Source organism: Bubalus bubalis, chromosome 14 (genome assembly GCF_019923935.1).
Source record: "Bubalus bubalis isolate 160015118507 breed Murrah chromosome 14, NDDB_SH_1, whole genome shotgun sequence".
Taxonomy (NCBI): domain Eukaryota; kingdom Metazoa; phylum Chordata; class Mammalia; order Artiodactyla; family Bovidae; genus Bubalus; species Bubalus bubalis.
In genome coordinates, this window is record NC_059170.1 from 28,994,643 (window position 1) to 29,013,886 (window position 19,244).

Consider the following 19,244-nt stretch of genomic DNA (forward strand, 5'->3'; position numbering starts at 1 on the left):
ACAATAGAGCTGACACCTCCCACCCCCTAAACCCGAATGACAGAGCCAGGTACCCATTGCCCCTGGGTGGGAAAGAAGTGGACTTGGGCTGCTCAAGAATTTTCAGACTCAGAAGACACTGGGTGGGGTTTCTGGATTATTTTGAAAGAAGTAGCACTGGAGCCCTGGAATTATGTTTTCTTGAAAACTTGTTTTTCATAAGTAACTGACTGTGTAGGCAAATCAGTCTGCGGCGGTGATGTGCTGGCATGAAGCTAATCATTAGCTGCCACAGGAAGGAGGCGATTATCCCCACCGGCTCCCATCAGACAGGAGCAGCCCAGGAGCTGATGTCTTCATTATCCAGCCTTGAAATTTCCAGAGAAGACGGCAATTCATGCGTGGCCCAGTCATCCTCCTCCCACTGATTTCAGAAAAATGGAGCCCTGGGCTTCCTCTCGACGCTTTGTGGCCATTTCTCCATCCTCACACATAAAAGAATCAGCCGTCAAGTGGATGCGGAATCCTTGAGTCATGTCTGAAGGGCCCATGGCAGGCTCAGCACGTCCATTTTTGCTCAAGCACCCATGGTTTCGATTCTTGAGTGTTAGGGGGTGGATGGAAACGCAAGTCAAGCCAGCTTGAGAAAAAGTGGGGTGGGTGGGCGCATTCCAGGTATGGCAGGATCAAGCATTAGAATGATGCCATCAGGGCTCCAGGCCTCTTCCCATCCCCAGCTCTGCTGGAACCAGCCTGGCAACCAGTGGCAGGGACCTGCCTCTCCCAACGAGCACGAAGGACTCTAGGCATACAACTTGTGTCCCCAGGGCAGTGGGGATGCGCACTCTGATTAGCAGGGATGGAGAGGAAAGGACCAGCCCCTCCCCAAGGCCATGCAGGGTGGGCTCTCAGGAACACAGACCCCTGGGATCCAGCAGGAAGGCCAGTCTGGGGCGCAGGGGTTGGGGGGTGGCACTGTGGGTCTGGACGAGCAAAGCCAACAGATGTCCCCTCCTGGGTCCATGCCCGCTGTCACCAGCAGAGCAGCACCATTCAGCCTGTTGTGGAGAGTAACAAACAGGCAACAGATTGCCCGTGTGGAGGATGAGCCTGTTCCACCAACATGGCATTTGAAACCAAGATAATAGAAAACAGACTGAGATTCAAGGGCCGTGACAGGTGTCCACAGCAAGGTTATCCACTTGGTGGCATCCAGCAGCCTCGGCCTTTTTTCAAAATAAAAATATTATAACGTATCAGCTCTCTTAGCTGTTGCAGCCGTGATATATGGGTGTGTATTTAATATTCGATCTATGGCTCTGTGTGTGTGTGTGTGTGTGTGTATGTGTGTGTGCAGGGGGCAGGGAGGGAGAAGGTAGATTCAAGGCGATGGTGTGTGTGAAGCGCCTAGAACAATGCCCACAGCAGATCCCCGCTTTGGTGTCGGCAGCACGGGCAGCGTATCTGCACGGCGAGCACGCGTGTATTTATGGACCCGAGAGAGGCTGCGATTTCAGCAGATCGCGTTCGCTCTGCATGCATAATCTGATTATATTTTAACTGCTCATTTACACGAGAACACATTTCCCTCAAACGTGCTAATGCTCTTTTTTTTTCCCCTCAATGATATTTTTAAAAACCAGATTGCTGGGCGGTACAACTGCGCTGAGAGAGCTTTCTGAAGTGAAAACAAGCGGCTCTCCACGTGTGGACGTGATGCTGCCTGCCCCAGAATTACACTCTGAGGGGAACAGACCATGTATCTGCAGAGCCTTCAGCCCTGCCCCAGGAAAGGGCTTTCCCAGGACTGGGCCCCAGAGAAGGCTGGCCCTGGCCCTCACCCTCACCAGGTCATCCTCCCAGAGCCACAAGGACAGCCCTGAGCAGGGACGAGAGTGAACAGCACATCACTGCTGCCCCTGGAGAAGGGGGACTTCACGTACACCTGTGCTCACTGCAGCCCCCCCAGGCTGTGGTTCTTGGTTACAGCAGCCCCTGGACCCTCCTGGGGCCCACAGCGGGGCTCCTCAACTGTCCATGATTAATAGGTCCAGAGGAAGTCCCTCTGAGACCCCAGGGCTCAGCACTGGCCAGCCTTGCCCACTCCATCCCCCACTGGTCTGCTTATCCTGTAGGAATCAGGGGCCCATCCAGGACCTCAAAGCACATCCCCGGGAGCTGCAGACTCTACCTCACCTCAGAAATTACCTCAGGGGGCTCTTGTGGGGCAAGGGAGTCCCAGGAAGGTGAGAGGCAGGCAGTGGCAGCCAGAGGAGGACCTGGGCCTGACGGGAGAAGGCGCCCCTCTCCACCCTGCCCACCTGCAGGCCAGAGTTTACTCCCAAGACACGCCTACCTGCAGGGCGAAGGGGAGAGGGATGACCCCACTGGGGTCACTAGAGTCTCAGACGTGCCCTGGGGACTGCACTCTGGAATCTACAAGCCACCAGGCCTGCTGCCACTGCTTCCACAGGATTCTCTCCAAGGCTCCTTCCCCAGAGCTGGGGCCACCCGGGCAAGTGTGTCACCTGCCTTCCCTGGCACCTGATTGTTTCCCAAGAGTGCCCGGAGTCACCTCGACGCTCCGAGGCAAGAATGACTAAGGAGACTAGGGTTTTATTTTAGAACTCATATGAAGTCATTAGGAAATGGGAGACATGTTTTTCTATTTAAGTACTTTTAGGCAACTGGAACTCCTGAGTATAGACAAAGGCGCAGGTTTCGGGTCTCTGGAAGAAGACCTGGGACTGTCAGAAGTCATGTTTATGCAAGCACCACCCTCCCTGGGAGATACCCTCACAGAAGGAAGGCCCACGGGGTGGGGGGCAGGGGCCTGTGGGGTGGGGCCCCAGCAGCTGTGACCCTTTCTCTTTCAGCTTAAGTCACAAGTGTGTTCACAAGCACCTCTGGGAAAGCTAACCAGAAATTGGTAAATTTATAAGAGGCATAAACTCAGCTTCCCAGGGGGAGAGCTGACAAAACACTGCTTTTCTCTGCAAGCTGAGCAGATGGAACTGTTTGTCCTTCTGCATCGGATGCGCTGTTGTCTTTCACCCAAGAGAAAGTCTCAAAAAGAAAATGCCTTTGTGGGAGGGGGTGATCAGGGACCCTCTTTGTAGCCTGACCCAAGTGTGGAGGCGGAGGAGGATGAAGCGGGAAGGCAGAGGACTCAGGGTCGGGGGATAACTCTGTCAGTTTCAAACCTGGTTGCCAGAAGTCAGGCTGCAACTTCAAAGAAAATTCTAAAAAGCATCCTTTGTGTTGATCAGCCTGAAATGCATGCCACAGCAAAGCCTTCACAGGAGTAATTTTTAGGAACCTGGGCTGCATGGAAGCTTGTTTTGGAGATCAGATTTTCTCTTTCTCCTTAGATGATCTGACATGCCCTTTTTTCCTCCGAAACATCATCTTTCCTGACACGTCTTTTTGCTGAAGTCTTCAACGCCCCAGGTGGAGTCCACAGTTGCCAGGCCCTTCTCGGCTGCAAGTGTTAGTGGCTATCGCCTGTACAAGCGCTCTGCTCAATAAAGCTAGAAAAGTGCACAGTGAGATGGTTTCGATTGTTAGGAGAAGGGGCCATGCTGCTGCCAGGGGTGAAATGACAGTTGCAACCGAGGTGTCCCCACGGCCTGAACCCATCTTCCTGCCTGCTTCAGAGGGTGGAGCCCAGAGGGACTAGCCCCCAACCTGCAGCTGGGAACTCAGCTTTCCTCATGCATCCTCCACAGGGACCCTGCCACTGACGGGAATGAAAGCCATGCCCGCACTCTCAGGGGCCCAGGAGCTCAGCCCCTCCTCTTCGTCATCTAGCCCACTGGCGGTAAGCCGGAGCTCAGCCCCTCCTCTTCGTCATCTAGCCCACTGGCGGTAAAGCCGGAGCTCAGCCCCTCCTCTTCGTCATCTAGCCCACTGGCGGTAAAGCCAGAGCTCAGCCCCTCCTCTTCGTCATCTAGCCCACTGGCGGTAAAGCCGGAGTTGTGGAGCAGTCACCTCCACTCGGCGTGTGGAGCACCTGAAACACGGTGCTCACAGTAACCTGGTGACACCGGGTCCACTGAGGCTTGGTCGGTTTATAGACCTGGAGCCCACGGTCAGCAGGGTACACTCCTGGCAGCCACACCCTCCCCATCGTCTGGCTCTTCCTTGTGACCACAGCTCGAATTTCCAGAAAGCCAGCCAGGGGCCAAGGGTTAAGTCACAATTGGAAACATGAGGGATAAGGATGTGAGAGCCAAGGCAGGTGCCCAGCCTGGAAGGAGACCTGCCACTCCCGCTCCACTCACTAGCTCTCACACAAGTGTTGCTCTGTCTTTAACATCCTCCTTGGAATGCTCTGCGTTTTGACGTGTGCACTTTCCAGGCTGTGGGTGGGAAGTCAACAGCCAAACACTACAAATTACATAGACTACATATTCTTAGGGTCTTTAGATAAATGTATACTACTCCCCACCCACCTGTAGCCTCATAGGAAACCTAATAATAACCTTAATAACAATAAACTGTTTGTTTTGCCACCAACTCACTGAGTTTGGGGTCCTTTGTTATGCAGCAATAGGTAAATAGATAGCTGATACAGGTATTGCTGTGAACCTATATTTTTATTTTATTTTAGGAAGAAGGCTTCTTGTAATAAGAGCTGCCCAAGGGCCATGTGAGGGCCAGAGGAAAGACAGGATGGGACCCCAGGACTCCAAGGACTGAATTCTTGTAGCCAGGAAAGTAAAGTCCTTGTCACACCCTCTGTCCCTCATCCTGGCTGCCACTCTCCTAAGATGGTTAGATAATCCTGCCCCCTTGATAGCTTCAGGCCCAGGGGTGCAACCCAAAGGGATCTGTCTTGGGTTCCATAGTTACATCCTCTTGCATTTGGAAGCCTGTTGGGGAAAGACCATGGGTGTTGCCAGTCTTGCTGTTCATCATCTAATCTCTTTCACTAGTTCATCAAAAGTCCACTGAGCACCCACTACATCCAGGTACCTTTCAGAGCTTGGGAGAAGTTAGCAAAGCAAACAAACCAGGAACCCCCACACACCTGCCCATGGCAGTGGTCATCCAGGCATCTTCCCTCCAGTGTCTCAGACTTGACCTTCACACTGAAGCTCAGGTGACCGCCCAGCTCAACAGCCAGGACCCCACCCTGCCTACAACACGCTGGGCTCCCCAGGAAGCTGGAGACACCCAGGTGCTGCTGCCCTCTTGGCCGACACACCAGCTTCCCCAAGAAACTCAGACACCTGCCAGAGCATCTCAGCCCTGGCAGACTCGGACAAGCAAGCTTGTTGCGGACACACAGCATGTGGAGTGTCAGGGGGAGGCCAGCAAGGCTCAGAGGGAGTTAGGCTCGGTCAAGGGTGTGGTCCAGTCACTGATGGACACAGCAGACCAGCCCCGCCCTCCGTGAGCACCTCACCAAAGCTTTCCCTAAAGGGTCCCAGCTGTTCAGGAAGCGCATGTCCAGGGAAATCATAAGCGAAAGAGGCAAACAGTTTGGACTCAGAAGGTTCCGGCTGCCGGGCCATCCGGACAGGCTCCCCGCTTCACAGAAAGAGGATTTTAAGCCTCCGGGGACTCCGGACAAGGTCCTGCAACCCATGTGGTTCAGCAAGGCGGCCCAGGTGACATTTCCTCTGTGATTTCAAGCAAACGCCTTGTCATAATATTTGTGCTAAGTTGCCTTTTATGATTTTTTAAGCTTCTAGGCTGGCTCGAAAAGAAATCTTTGCAAAGAAGCCCAGCTTAGCAGAAAGGTCAGGGATGTGAAAACCAAACAGTGAGCTTAAGCAGCCAAATGAGAGCGCATTTCCATCAGGAACGTCCTGAGTAGCAACAGCTACTGGCCAGCAAAGTGGCCACTGGCTGCTGCCTTCCTCTGGGGGGAGGGGCGGGGATCTCAAGAGAGGTGACCCAATACCACTGTCCACGGCAAGACCCCATGTCCCCATGGGTTCAGGATGACCTCCGGGGGCCAACACAGGCTGACACGGCACTGCTTTCTGTGGCAAGGACACTCAACTCCCAACCCTAGGACCTGTTCACTGAACCTATGGGCTTGCCTTCCAGGGGGCAAACCTGGGCTAACTTGGAGAAGTTAAAGCAACTTTTGTTTTCCCAGGTATTTCAGCCTCACATCCTCCGAAATCCTCACACAGTCCGCACAAAAGCATTCACTCCACAGGTGTCCACTGAGCGCCTGCTGTTTGCAGCACCAACAGCATCCAGAACAATGGGGACCCAGGAGCATCGATTTGAACTGTGTACCCATTTCACAGATGACTAAACAGAGGCATGGGGAAGCTAAAACCCTCACCCAGATATTAAGCAGCAGGTTGAAACCACTCCTGTTGCCTCTGAGCTCACTGTGCTGGCCTCCAGCAAAGGGACATTTGTGTTTCCTGCAAGGGTACATTTTTAAGCACGTATCTTATGTGCTAAGACTCCGTGATGGGAACATCAGGATTCAGTGGAGCGGAGGAGCTCAGAGCCAGCTGGGAACCGGAGACTAAGCACTGAGCCTGAGTTTCTCCCCGCACAGGTCTGAAGTCTGGGCTGCTCAGCCTCACCCACTTTCCTCAGTGCTCCCTTTCCCTCAGCCCCCTCTGGTATCTGTTCCTTATTCCCAGCCCAGCCAGGTCCCTCTACATCCTGCCGGGCTGGACCCTGAGGATGACATCTGATGGTCCATGTTCAGGTGGTGATGACAGGCCTGGACCCTACCACCTGCACCCACAGTGGCACACGGCCACCCCAGGGTGCACAGAGGCAGGTGGTACTTTATCCTCTGCTTTCAGATCGCCTCAGTCATCCCCTCCCCCAGTTACTTGTGCTAGAGTAGAGCCCCCTGGGAGCCCAGCTTCTGGCATCCCGGGAAGAAAGGGCATCCCCCCACCTCAGCAGGAAGCCCACTGTTTGGGCGGGCTGGAAGCGACCCGGGGGCAGTTCCCTTGGGGAAGTGGGGCATAGGAAGCTGGGGAGACCCGGGAAAGGGGGGCGAGCTGCCTGAGGAGGGTGCCTGGAAAGAGCCAATATTCCTGGCGCACCTCACTGGAATCCCAGTTCCCTGGGGCGCTCCTTCCAGCCCAGATGGTCCCTGAGAGTGCGCGGGGGTGATCAGCCAGCCCTGCCCCGTTGCGGGGCGGGGACAGTGGCTGGGGCCGCCTTCTCTCCCCTCCAGCGCCCTCCACTGCTGGGCGCGCCGGTCGCCGCCGGCTCAGTGGAGGCGCAGAGCTCCGGAGGGCGCTGGCGCTGCGGGAGGTGCGCGGAGCGAGGTGCGCGGAGAGCGCGAACGAGAAGAGAGCGCGCCGGACAGCCGGGCGTGCGCTCCGCTCGGCTCCACAGGCTTTCCTCGCGCAGCCCAAGCCCCAGCCGGCCGGGCGCTCTCCGTGAGAACCGGTTCTGCCGCCCAGGGACCGGAGGAACCGTGGGATCGGGCATTCGGAGAAAGCTGGGAAAGCGCGGAGCCCGGAGGGAAGCTGCAACCCCCGGTGAGTGTGAGCGCCGAGCGCGCGAGGCTGGCACGGACCGGGTTGGCGCTCCCCGGCTCGACGGCGCGCCCCCTCGGCCTCTCACGCCCACCCCTCGGGCTCCCTCTATTCTGTCCCTGCCTAAGACGCACCCACTCTCCCCCTGGCTTCCAGCCGCGGACCCGGGAAGCACAGCAGCACCCCGCCCCGCGCGCCCGACATGCGTCTCAACAGCTCGGCGCCCGGTCCCTGGGTCGGCCGGACCGGCGACCCGTTCACGCAGCCGCCGTCGGTGCTGGAGAGGGCGCTCCTGGCTCCGGGCTTGGGCAATGGCTCTGGCAACCTGTCGGAGTCCGTACCAGCGGCGCCCAGCAGCGACCTGGATGTGAACACGGACATTTACTCCAAGGTGCTGGTGACCATCGTGTACCTGGCGCTCTTCGTGGTGGGCACAGTGGGCAACTCCGTGACTGCCTTCACGCTGGCGCGCAAGAAATCACTGCAGAACCTGCAGAGCACGGTGCACTACCACCTGGGCAGCCTGGCACTGTCCGACCTGCTCATCTTGCTGCTGGCCATGCCTGTGGAGCTGTACAACTTCATCTGGGTGCACCACCCCTGGGCCTTCGGTGATGCCGTGTGCCGCGGCTACTACTTCCTTCGCGACGCCTGCACCTACGCCACCGCCCTCAACGTGGCCAGCCTGAGCGTGGAACGCTACCTGGCCATCTGCCACCCCTTCAAGGCCAAGACCCTCATGTCCCGCAGCCGCACCAAGAAGTTCATCAGTGCCGTCTGGCTGGCCTCTGGCCTCCTGGCCGTGCCTATGCTCTTCACCATGGGCCAGCAGAACCGCAGCGCCGACGGCCAGCACCCGGGCGGCCTGGTGTGCACACCCATCGTGGGCACCGCCACAGTCAAGGTCGTCATCCAGGTGAGCAGCCTCTTCTGGGGGGCAGGGGCAGGAGTCAGAGGCCACCAGACCGGGATCTCCCCTGGGAGCAAGGGTCCAAGGCGGACCCTCAGGGAAGCCTCAGTGCCTCATCCCAGAAGTAGTTTCCTGTCTGTGTGTCCTCTGGGTATAGGAAGTTGGAGAAAATTTCATGTCCCAAAGAAATTTTATTCCTATGAAGCTGGGAAGGAGTGGGGATGGGGGAGGAGCAGGGGACTCGAGAGCAGCCTGATCCCTGGCTTCTTCCCACCTTTCACTCCAGGGCTGCCAGGCCTCAGCCCTACTTATTTCATCCCCTCCTTCCTTCAAAAGGGCTAGAAGCCCAGATTACCGACCTCCCTCGAGCGGAGGCTCTGTGGATGGGCCTCAGCTGTCCCCAGAGCCCCTGAGGTGTAAGGCAAATGTGTGTGCTGGTGTCCTCCTCTTTCCAGAGAGGGTCCCTTCCATCAGCTTCTCGAAAGGCTTTGTGCTTCCCACAGGTGTGGTCCCTCTCCTCTACAACAGAACCCCTATCCCAGACTGCTCCCCCAGGGTCTTCTGGCCTGATGCTGTCTTGGGCCGGTTCCTTAGTTTAGCCTCAGTTTTCCCATCTGTGAAATGGGGCAATCACAGCCCTGGTCTCAGAAGGTACAGGATTCAAGAGAGAAGGTATGGGAAGCCCTTGTCTGGCTCCTGGCGGGTAGAAGCAGTCAGAGGTGCTGTCCCTGGTGGTGGTGGTGATGTTGTTTCTGCTGGAAAATCCTAAGGTATTGGGCCTGGTGGCAGATTGGAGGGCCTGGAGTCGGGTGACCAATGCCCTTGGAGGGTCTGGGTGAAGCATGTGGGGACCCAGGTTGGAGACCTCCCTGGACATTGGCTCAGCCAGGCAGGGGGATTCCAGCCCCAGGGAGAAGGCTTCTCAGGTAGGGCCCTGGCCTGGGATCAGGGTGTCCACCAGAGCAAGTCAGGGAAGAGATACCACCTGGAATGGCATGGTGGCCTCAGGATGTGGGTAGCCATGAAAGGGCGGGGACTCCCTCCACCCCAGAGTGGGATGGGAAAGGAGGGTCTGGGCTGAGCCAGGTTGGAGTGGGAGTAGCCAGAGAGACTGGCTGTCCTGTCTGGCTATCCTTTCACGCCCAAGTCATCAATAGCTTCTCAGCAGAACCCATGCTGCTGCCTCTGAGTATGACAGGGGTGCCGGGCTCCAGAAGCTGGCATGCTTGGGGGTGGGGAAAGTGCCATCTGCACGTCTATCCTGGGCTGCAACTGGCCCTCCACAGGCCACTACCAAGATGGAGCCGGTGGGCAGAATTAAGCCCCAGACTCCTCACCAGCCCTGGCTCCAGGTGTTCCTGTGCGGAGGGGCCCCCGGCAGCCACGTGTAGCAGGAAGATGAATCACAGGCTGCAGGCAGGAGCAACCAGGGCGCGTGTGGTGACAGAGTGGGAATTACCTTCCAGCTTCCTCTGGGGTCTTGTGGGCTGTGCTGGGGCTGGGGAGTTGGGAGACAGCAGCCACGACACCTGGCTGTGAAGGTGGGGCAGGTCAGTCATGCCCACCCAGGAGATGCTGCCCTGAGACCCCCGCCCCCTTGAACCCCTGTGGGCTGGGCCAGGCGCAGCCAGGGTCGGACCATCAAGAAAACACAGCCGCAGAGAGAACCCCCCTCAAGCACCCTCACCCTCTGTTAGTGCCACATGGTCAGACGCCCCAGGAACTTGGCTTGGCTTCCCAAAGGGCCCTCCCTGAATGCTTTTGCTGGGAGGCTGCCATGCTGATATGGCCTGGGCTGTGTCCTGGTCACTCGTCCACTAGGCAAGTGTCTGTGGAGCTGGCTCTACAGAAGGACCGCGTCTGTGGCCGCAGCTGTAGCGCTGCTGAGCGTTTACTCAGCACTTGCTGGCTCCAAGACCTCAGAGAGCGGAGTTTCCATTTTTTTTTAATGGCCTCGGCCATGTGCTCGAGAAAGACTGATGGGCCAGTTGTTAGAGGCGCGCTTATTTCTGACACCGACCACTCCCGCGAGGCTCCTTGGGCTCCTGTGTGCTGCTCCATGTGCCTGAAGGAACATTCCTCGTGGGGAAGCTCAGCCCTGGCCTTGCCCCCTCCCCTCTTGTCCCTCTGTGCCATCCACTGTCCCAGGAGAGGTTTCCAGGGGATTTTATGTTCCCCACATGGGCTTCTGGGCCACTTGACAAATCCGGGCCAATGTCCACTGTTTTAAACAGTGACATCTATGCAGAGAGGGGCTGGGCACCTGTATCCATGTGTCTCCCTCTCATGGGCTATGTTGGGAAGTGTGGAAAGGTGGGCCAATCAAAACAACCACTCTTTCCAAAACTGGGGCCCCCTCCCAGCCCGAGTGTCTCCCACCAGTCGTGTCAGCCCTCCACCCCGTGAGGTTCCATCCTGGACACTTGCAATCAGAAGTAACGCTTAGAAATGAGATGCTTCGGTGATGAGATTTCTGAGCAACTTGGAGCTGTCATTGCTGGAGTTTTCTGAGTGTGTGGTTGGAGTGGACGAGGTGAGAGGAGCTCATGGTGAGGACAGGGCTTCCCGGGCCAGCAAAGGCCCTGGATCCTGGGCCCCTGGTCAACAGGGAAGCCTGGGAGATGGAGCCTGAGGAGCCTGCCCCGTTGCCCTGGAACGGTCCAGCACCTCCCCAGGGCCCCACAGGGGACTGGATTCAATCCTACAGGGTAGTGGTATCTCCCTTCCCCCTGCCACATCTCCATCCCCTAGTAAATCCTGTCTCCCCAAAGCTGGGGAGTGGGGTAGATCTTCCCAATGCTGGGGAGGGGTGGGGGGAGGTGGATGTCCCCCTCCCGGGGCCTGCTGCTCTAGGAGCAGGGATGGTGGGTATCTAGGAGGTGCCCCAGCTCAGAGCAGCCCCTCTGCATGCACGGTGCCCTCGGGGGGAGAATTAGGGGTCACAGGGCATATGTACCTTTGTTAGAGATCCACCCCCCGCCCACAAGGCCACAGTAAAACAGCCTCCCCCGCAATCACCCTTCAGACCTGCATCAGCATGGGGAGGGCTCTGGGTCATCACTTCATTGTTACCGTTTTCCAGGACCTGTGGCCCTGACAGCAGCTGCGAGGCTGAGGGCGACAGGGGTGGTGATGGGGTACCCCTGTAATCTGCCTTTGCAGTTGGCCTCTTTCACATTCAGTGCCAGCAGCATTGCTCCTCATGATGGGCTGGGCCCAGCTTCAGAAGGCGCAGCCGGCCCTGGGTGTGGCTTGTATGGGAGGGGCTCATGTCCATGGGCACATCGACTCTGGGCAGCCTCCTGAGCACCGAGGCCATTAAAGTCTGACGTGATCTGTGGATGCAGAGGCCGCCGAGACCTGTCTCCACAAAGTGGAAGAAAATTGGTTCCAATAAAATCAGACCATGGATCATTTTCTCCGTGTTTCTGTCCTGTGCCACCAGCTGCGCTGTGCCCTCTCCCCCCACCCCCATCCATCCACCTGTTCGCTCCCCTTTCATCCATCGATTTCCCATTCCTCCACCTGCAGCCAGCTCACCTCGGTGATGCTGACACTTGTGGCTGAAGTTTGGCGAGTCACAGGGCCCCAGGAGAGTGATGCTATGTTAGGGAAACAGGCAAAGACGTGCCCCCAAAATTGGTGCCTCCTGCTGGATTCACTGCCCAGAATGCAGCTCCTCCCCCGGAAGCATCTGCCCAGCACTCACAACGTGCTGGGTCATGGAAGTTCAGGGCAGGCCAAGGGGCTCTCCTGTATTAAGAGGATTGAAGACGTAGCCCCTGAGCACCAGGCTGGGTTTCCCATCAGACCCAGGTGCAGAAAGGATGCTGCTGCTGAGACAGTAGGGGTGCACTCCTGGGCTCACTAGTGATGTCCTGGCATGCAGTGGGACTTCTTGGTTTGGTGACTGTGCTATGGTTCTGTATAAGGAGAGTCTGGGGCAGTGAGTGGGGCAGGGACCCCCATGAGCAGTCATCCCAAGAGACACCCACTCAGCTTGGGTGTCCTGCTTGGGGACCGCAGCCCATCCCTCGTGTCCAGAGTCTCAGCTCAGGGGGACCAGGACTCTAGCCGTGAGCTTTGGTGCCAGCACGGTACATTCACCCATTGGCCCCAGCAGGACAGTTGTGCTGGGTGGGGCAGGGCCTGTGAGGGGAGGAGGGTGTCAACCTGCTCAGGTGGTTGGAGGCCTCCATCCCACCACCAGAGAAGCAGCCAGGTTTCCATCTGGTTATCTGATGGCTTGTGTTTCAAGAGGGAGAGGAATCACAAGCCTTTGTTCCTTTTTTTCTGTTCCAGTGAAACACACATAATGTGAAATTTACCACTTTCTCCGTCTTTAAAGGACCACCACCCTACCCATCTCCAGATGGGGACTTCCCCACTGTCCCCACTCCCCCCTGAGGGAGAATGTGTCCCTACTGGACACCAGCTGCCCCTGCCCCCAGCCCCGACTGTGTGTCTAGGGTTTGGCTGCTCCAGGCCCCTGTCAGACAGGATTTCCAGCCTGCCTTAATCTCTAAGATGTGGTGAAGATGCGGTGGTCACGAGTGAATGCACCATGCCAAGGAAGGAAGCCAGCCTCAAAAGGTTCCAACTGTATGACTCCAGTCATGTGACTTTCTGGAAGGAAAGTGACGGGCACAGGGCGGGGAGGGGTATTGGCAGTGGGCAATGCATGTTCTGTGTCTTGTGGGTGCTGCCAGCTCTGTGATGGAGCATTATCAAAACTCACAGGGCTTAGATAAAGGATGATTTCCGTGAATAGACACTGTCTCCATGAGTCCCTCAGAGGTTAAAGGCCAAGTCCATGGCCTCACTCTGTGAAGGCAGTTTGGGTGCCAGGTCCTCTTGGGGGGTTGGGGGTGCCTTTGGGCAGGAAAGTACCAAAGGGTCTGAGGGTCATTTCTGGGGAACTCAAATTCCCCAGGCAGCTGCTCGTCCTACACCCCCATCACCCCAGGAGCCAGGCAGATGCTCAGCCCTCTGGGGGGGACCATGGTACCAAGCTCACAGCTGTGGGGGCTGCCTGCTCCCCAAGATCCCTGCTCTAACCTGGCAGCACCCTGGCATCGAACCTGGCCACCACCGTCCCTGGTGACAGGGCAGTCCCCCAAAGGAAGCAGCCAGGCTCCTTGAGCACTGAGAGAGAACCGAGGCCCAGAGAGGATGGGGGCGTCCAAGCCAGGCCCACACCTGCCCTGTCTTTCTGCTCCCACAAGGGGCCCAGATGGAGTGCCCGTGTGCTATGACCCCTTCCCCCTTTGGGGATGTCACATACATGCACCTGTGGAGGTGGCTCCATCCCCCATGGCTAGAGCCAGAGGGGGAGAGGGCCAGGGAGCCAGGTGGAGCTGGGCCAGTGCACCCAAGCTGCTAGGGAGGGGGTCTTTTGGGATTTCTTGTCTTTGGCAGCCCAGGATCCAAGGTTAAGTGGCAACTTCTCCACTGACCAGCTGCAGGGCCAGGCTACAGATGTGACCTTCTGTGGCTCGGTTTCCTCAATTACCAGCTGGAGGTGACAATTACTCTGTGGGCCAGGAGCAATGGGGCTGAGGCACCCCACGCAGCAGAGGTGGCTTCAAGGAGAGACAGGTTCTCTGATTTGCACCTTTAGGGGCAAACAAGAGCCTCCTGCCCCCAAGAAGGCTCCCCTGCCCCGAGCTGGGAGCTGATCCCACGGTCACACCCAGTCCCAACTCGGGGTCTGTATGCACACATCAGGGTCCTACAGGAGACCCCAGAAACTCCTGAGCCTGGCGTTGTTCTCATACCTGTAGGGTCAGGGACCAGACTGAGCATCTGTCCAGCTCCCCCGAAAAGCCTTCACTGCCTGAGGGCCCCTGAGCTGGGAATCTGCAGCACCATGTGCTTGAAGAATCCCCATCTGTCTTCTGTTATGACACCTCCCCCTTCACCCCCTTCCACACCCCCTCACCCAGCACCACATGCCAAACACAGAGGGTCCTATGGGGAATCTCCCTAAAAGGTGTGCATCCCAGCAGAGAAGACAGAGAAGTGGCAACACAAATAAGTGCAAGTGAACAGGAGAGGCAGTAGGGCTGTGATCTTAGGTAAGGGCAGGTATGACAGCATCTGGGGAAGAAGGTTGCAGAGCTGGAACAGCAGGTACACGGCGCCTGCTGGGGTGACATGGCCAGAGCAGGGGAGCCCAGGGCAGGGCAACAAGTGATGAGTGATCATGGAGGACACAGTTCAGTTCAGTTCAGTTGCTCAGTCCTGTCCGACTCTTTGTGACCCCATGGACTGCAACATGCCAGGCCTCCCTGTCCATCACCAACTCCTAGAGTTTACCCAAACTCATGTCCACTGAGTTGGTGATGCCATCCAACCATCTCATCCTCTGTCATCCCCTTCTCCTCCTGCCTTCAATCTTTCCCAACATCAGGGTTTTTTCAAATGAGTCAGTTCTTCACATCAAGTGGCCAAAGTACTGGAGTTTCAACTTCAGCCTCAATCCTTCCGATGAATATTCAGGACTAATTCCCTTTAGGATGGACTGGTTGGATCTCCTTGCAGTCCAAGGGACTCTCAAGTGTCTTCTCCAACACCACAGTTCAAAAGCATCAGTTCTTTGGCACTCAGCTTTCTTCACAGTCCGACTCTCACATCCATACATGACTACTGGAAAAACCATAGCTTTGAGGACACAGGACATCCTTTATCCTGGGAAAATGGGCCCCTCGGAGACTCTGAGCAAGAGGCCATGTGGCTTACACTTCAGACAACCGTTCTCCCTGCCTCTTTGACACAGTGGGGACTCAGGAGGATGGTTAGGAAGTCCACGTGCATGATCAAGATGACCCAGACCAGGCCGCTTTTGGAGAAGGTGGAAAAATGATCAGATACCAGATCCATTTGTCTTCTTTCTTAGGCTTAAGTTTATATCCAGGCTTCCCTGGTGTCTCAGATGGTAAAGAATCCACCTGCAGTGCAGGAGACCTGGGTTCATTCCCTGGGTTGGGAAGATCCCCTGGAGAAGGGAATGGCAACCAATTCCAGTATTCTTGCCTGGAGAATTCCATGGACCAAGGAGTCTGGTGGGCTGCAGTCCATGGGGTTGTAAAGAGTTGGACAGGACTGAGCAACTAACACTAAAGTTTACACCCAGTAAAAATCATTTGCCTTTGTTTACATCCATGACTTCTGACAAATACAGAGAAGCCTGTAACCACTGGCTCCAAAGATAGAGCCCAGTTCTGTCACACAAAGGAGTCTCTGCAACCCACTGCCCTCAACCTCCCCTCTGATGCCAGGTAAATTGAGCCTGTGAGTCTGGCTTTCTTAGAGCCTGAGGTTCACTCATGCCATCGCCTGTGTCAGTAGCGTGTTCCTTTTGTGTGTGGAGGAGTACTCTACTGCACAGATGCTCCACCACATGCTCACCACTCACTGTTGGAAGGACTTTTGGGTGGTCTCTGGTTTTGAGTGATTATGAATAAACCTGCTGCAAATATTCATGTGCAGGCCGATGTGTGAACACATGCTTTCATTTTTCTCATTTAAGCATGAGAGTCAGATTTCTGGGTCATACAGGAAGTGTGTTTAACTTCGGAGGAAGCTGCCAGACCTTCCACAGTGGATGTGCCATGTTGACCATCCACTAGCAACGTGGTGGAAAGACAGTTCTCTGCATCCCGGCCAGCACCTGGCACTGTCGGTGTCTGGTTTGTTTGTTTTTCTGCTTTTCATTTATCCATTCTGTAGGTGTGTAGTGGTATCTTGCTGGGGTTTTAACTTGCATTTCCTTGATGACTCATGATATTAAGCATCTTTTCCGGCAGTTACGTGACATCTGTGTATCTTCTTTGGAAAAGTGTCTGTTCCTGTAGTTTGCCTATTAAAAAAAAAAAAAAATATATATATATATATATATATATAGGCTGTGCTGACTGATAGGTGTGGCACACAGAATCTTTAGTTGTGGCATGTGGGATCTAGTTCCCTGACCAGGGATTGAACCTGCCCCCCCTGCATTGGGAGCACAGAATCTTAGCCACTCGATCACCTGGGAAGTTCCTGGCTATTTTTAAAATTGGGTTGTTTTCTTTTTTAAGATATTTATTTATTTATTTGGTTGCACTGGGTCTTGGTTACGGCATGTGGAATCTTTTGATGCAATGCTAGGGCTTAGTTGCTCCACCGCATATGGGATCTTGGTTTCCCAACCAGGGATTGAATCTGCATCCCCCCACCTTGGAAGGTTGATTCTTAACTACTGGACCACCAGGGAAGTCCTGGGTTGTTTGTTTTCTTATCGTTGACCTTTGCGAGTTTTAAATATATATTCTGCATCTAAGTCTTTTGTGAGATGTGATTTGCAAATATTTTCTCCCCTTCTGTGGCTTGTCTTTGTATTTTCCTAATGTTGCAGGTCACAGAGCAAAAGGTTGGAATTTTGATAAAACCTAACTTATCAAAAATTTTAGTGGCTTATGCAAGGTCACAAAGTGTTTTTCTTTTTTTTATCTTCTGGAATCTATATAGTTCTGTGTTTTACACTTTTAGGCTTATGATCCATTTTGAGTTAATTTCTCTATAGAATGTGAGATATAGGTAATTTTTGCATATACTTACCCAAATGATCAATACCATTTGTGAAAGGATGATCTTTTCTCCTTTGAAGTTTTCTTGTACCTTAATAAAAACTCATCTGACCTTGTGTTTGGGGCTATATCCAGACTGTCATGTGTCCCTTTAGTCTTTGTGCCTGTTCCACCCACAGTCCCACATTCCTGTCGTCACAGCTTTATAGGAAGTCTTTCAAGTAGCGCAAGTGCTCCAACCTTGTTCTTTTCCAAAAGCGTTTTGGCTACTCTAGTTCCTCTGCTTTTTAACATAAATTTTAGAATCAGACTTTCAGTATCTACAAAAAAGCCTGCAGGTTTCAGTTGGGATTGTGTTCCTCTATACTAATAGATCTACGTGGGGAGACTTGACATCTTAATACTGAGCCTTCTGATCCATATGCAAGGTGCATCACTGTATTTATTTAGGTCTTTGATTTTTTTTCAATGGTAGTAGATTTCAGCATAGAGATCCTACACATATTTTGTTATGTTTATATCTAATTATTCATGTTTGGGGAATTATATATATATATATATGTACTTAAAATTTTTTTCTATTTCCTATTTTTTGCAGCTAGTATATATAAATGTGATTGATTTTTAGTTATTGGCCTTATATCTTACAACCATGATAAGTATACTTATTAATTCTAGAAATCCCTCTGTACATTCCCTGGGATTTTTTATGTCAACAGAGATGTTGTTTAAGAATAGAGGAAGTTATATTTCATCCCTTCCAAATCTTTAATTTCCTTTTCTTGCCTTATTGGTCTAGCAACAACTTCTAGTATGATATTTAATAGGGGTGGAGGAGAAAGTTTCCCTGCCTTGCTACTGATCTTAGAGAGGAAGTCTTTAGTATTTATAATTAAGTTTGAGGGCTTCCCTGGTGGCTCAGATGGTAAAGAATCCACCTGCAATGCAGCAGACCTGAGTTCAATTTCTGGGTCAGAAAGGTCCCCTGGAGAAGGGAATGGCTACCCACTCCAGTATTCTTTCCTGGAGAATTCCATGGACAGAGAAGCCTGGTGGGCTACAGTCCATGGAGTTACAAAGAGTCAGACACAACTAAGGGACTAATATGAGAGTTTTAGTTTAAATTTTTAGTAAATTTTTTTTAGAATCAGGTGAAGAAAGTTGCCTTCTATGGCTTGTTTGCTGAGAGTTTTATCACAAATGGCTGTTGGGTTTGTCTAAACCTTTGCTTCATGTGTAGGCTTGGTTTACACCTCATCAGTGAAAGCCCACACCCTCCTACACTGGGAGGACTTGCGACTGGACTCAGTCTCTTTTGAGGATGTTGTCCGTTTGATTTTTGGCTTGGTTAGGGTGGGTCTAGACTTTAGGGCATGGTCCTTATTCCTAAGGTGTGGACGTGCTGGCATCTCAGTGGGATGCTTAGTGTGTGAGGAAGACTTCTCTCCCTTCCAGCTCAGCCAGGATACCAGCCACCCTCCCATAAGCCCATCAAGGTCACAGTGTGTGCACACAGCCCAGCCAGCCCAGAACCTACGAGAGACCCCCGCGGGCTTTTGAGGACCCCACCATGCAGGTCCCCCTCCCAGCACCCAAATCTGCAGATTAAAGCCACTCCTGCAGCCCCAAGCTCTGAATTCTGCCTCATCAACTGGAGTAGCCAAGCTCTGCTCAGACCCCAGCTCCTCATGTCACAACGAGGAAAGTGTCCCCAAGTAGAGCACTGGGTGACAGCAGACCCCACCTTGTGACTTTCCTGCTCTCGGGAGCCATGGTTGTGCACTGTGGTTTGTCTTGTGTCTGAAAACAATCGCCTGACAAATTGTGTACAATTTTGTAGTTGTTTATGACAGGCGAGCTTGTCCAGTGCCCCAAGTAGAAATCATCTGTGGATTTTAAACATTGCCTACTTTCAAAAATATCTCAGGCAGCTTATGATAAAAGACTTGGTTCAAAGGGATTATTAAAACAATGTAGCAAAAGAATACATAAAAAGAAACATTGTTATCCTAGAAACATAAAATGGAAGACAGCCCCAGTGTTTGAGTAAATTTTGTACTGAGGCTTATGAAAAAGTGCAGCATTATTTGGACTTAAACATTTTTAGCTCTTTGTCTTAAAAGGTGGGTTTATTGTAAATTTCAATAACTCTCTGAGGACACATCTAAAGGTTAAGAGCATTCTTTAGTGAGTGACTCAAAGAGAGTTCCTCTGTTTGAAGAAACACGCCACTTCCAATGTCCTGAAGTTCAGAGAGTCCTGGGGTTGTTTGGAATCGGCCTTGTTCAGAAATTATGAAGTTGTGAG

General features: G+C 53.8%; 1 protein-coding gene across 1 annotated transcript in view; it reads left to right on the forward strand.

Annotated features, from left to right (window-relative positions):
* The first annotated feature begins 7,202 nt into the window (after positions 1–7,202).
* The window catches only part of NTSR1 (neurotensin receptor 1), a 52,441-nt gene continuing 40,399 nt past the window's right edge, over positions 7,203–19,244 (forward strand). The window contains exons 1-2 of the mRNA XM_025263819.3: positions 7,203–7,460; positions 7,614–8,373. Of these exons, the coding sequence (XP_025119604.1) occupies positions 7,660–8,373 (714 nt within the window). The 5' untranslated portion in view covers positions 7,203–7,460; positions 7,614–7,659. The remainder of the gene's footprint in view (positions 7,461–7,613; positions 8,374–19,244) is intronic.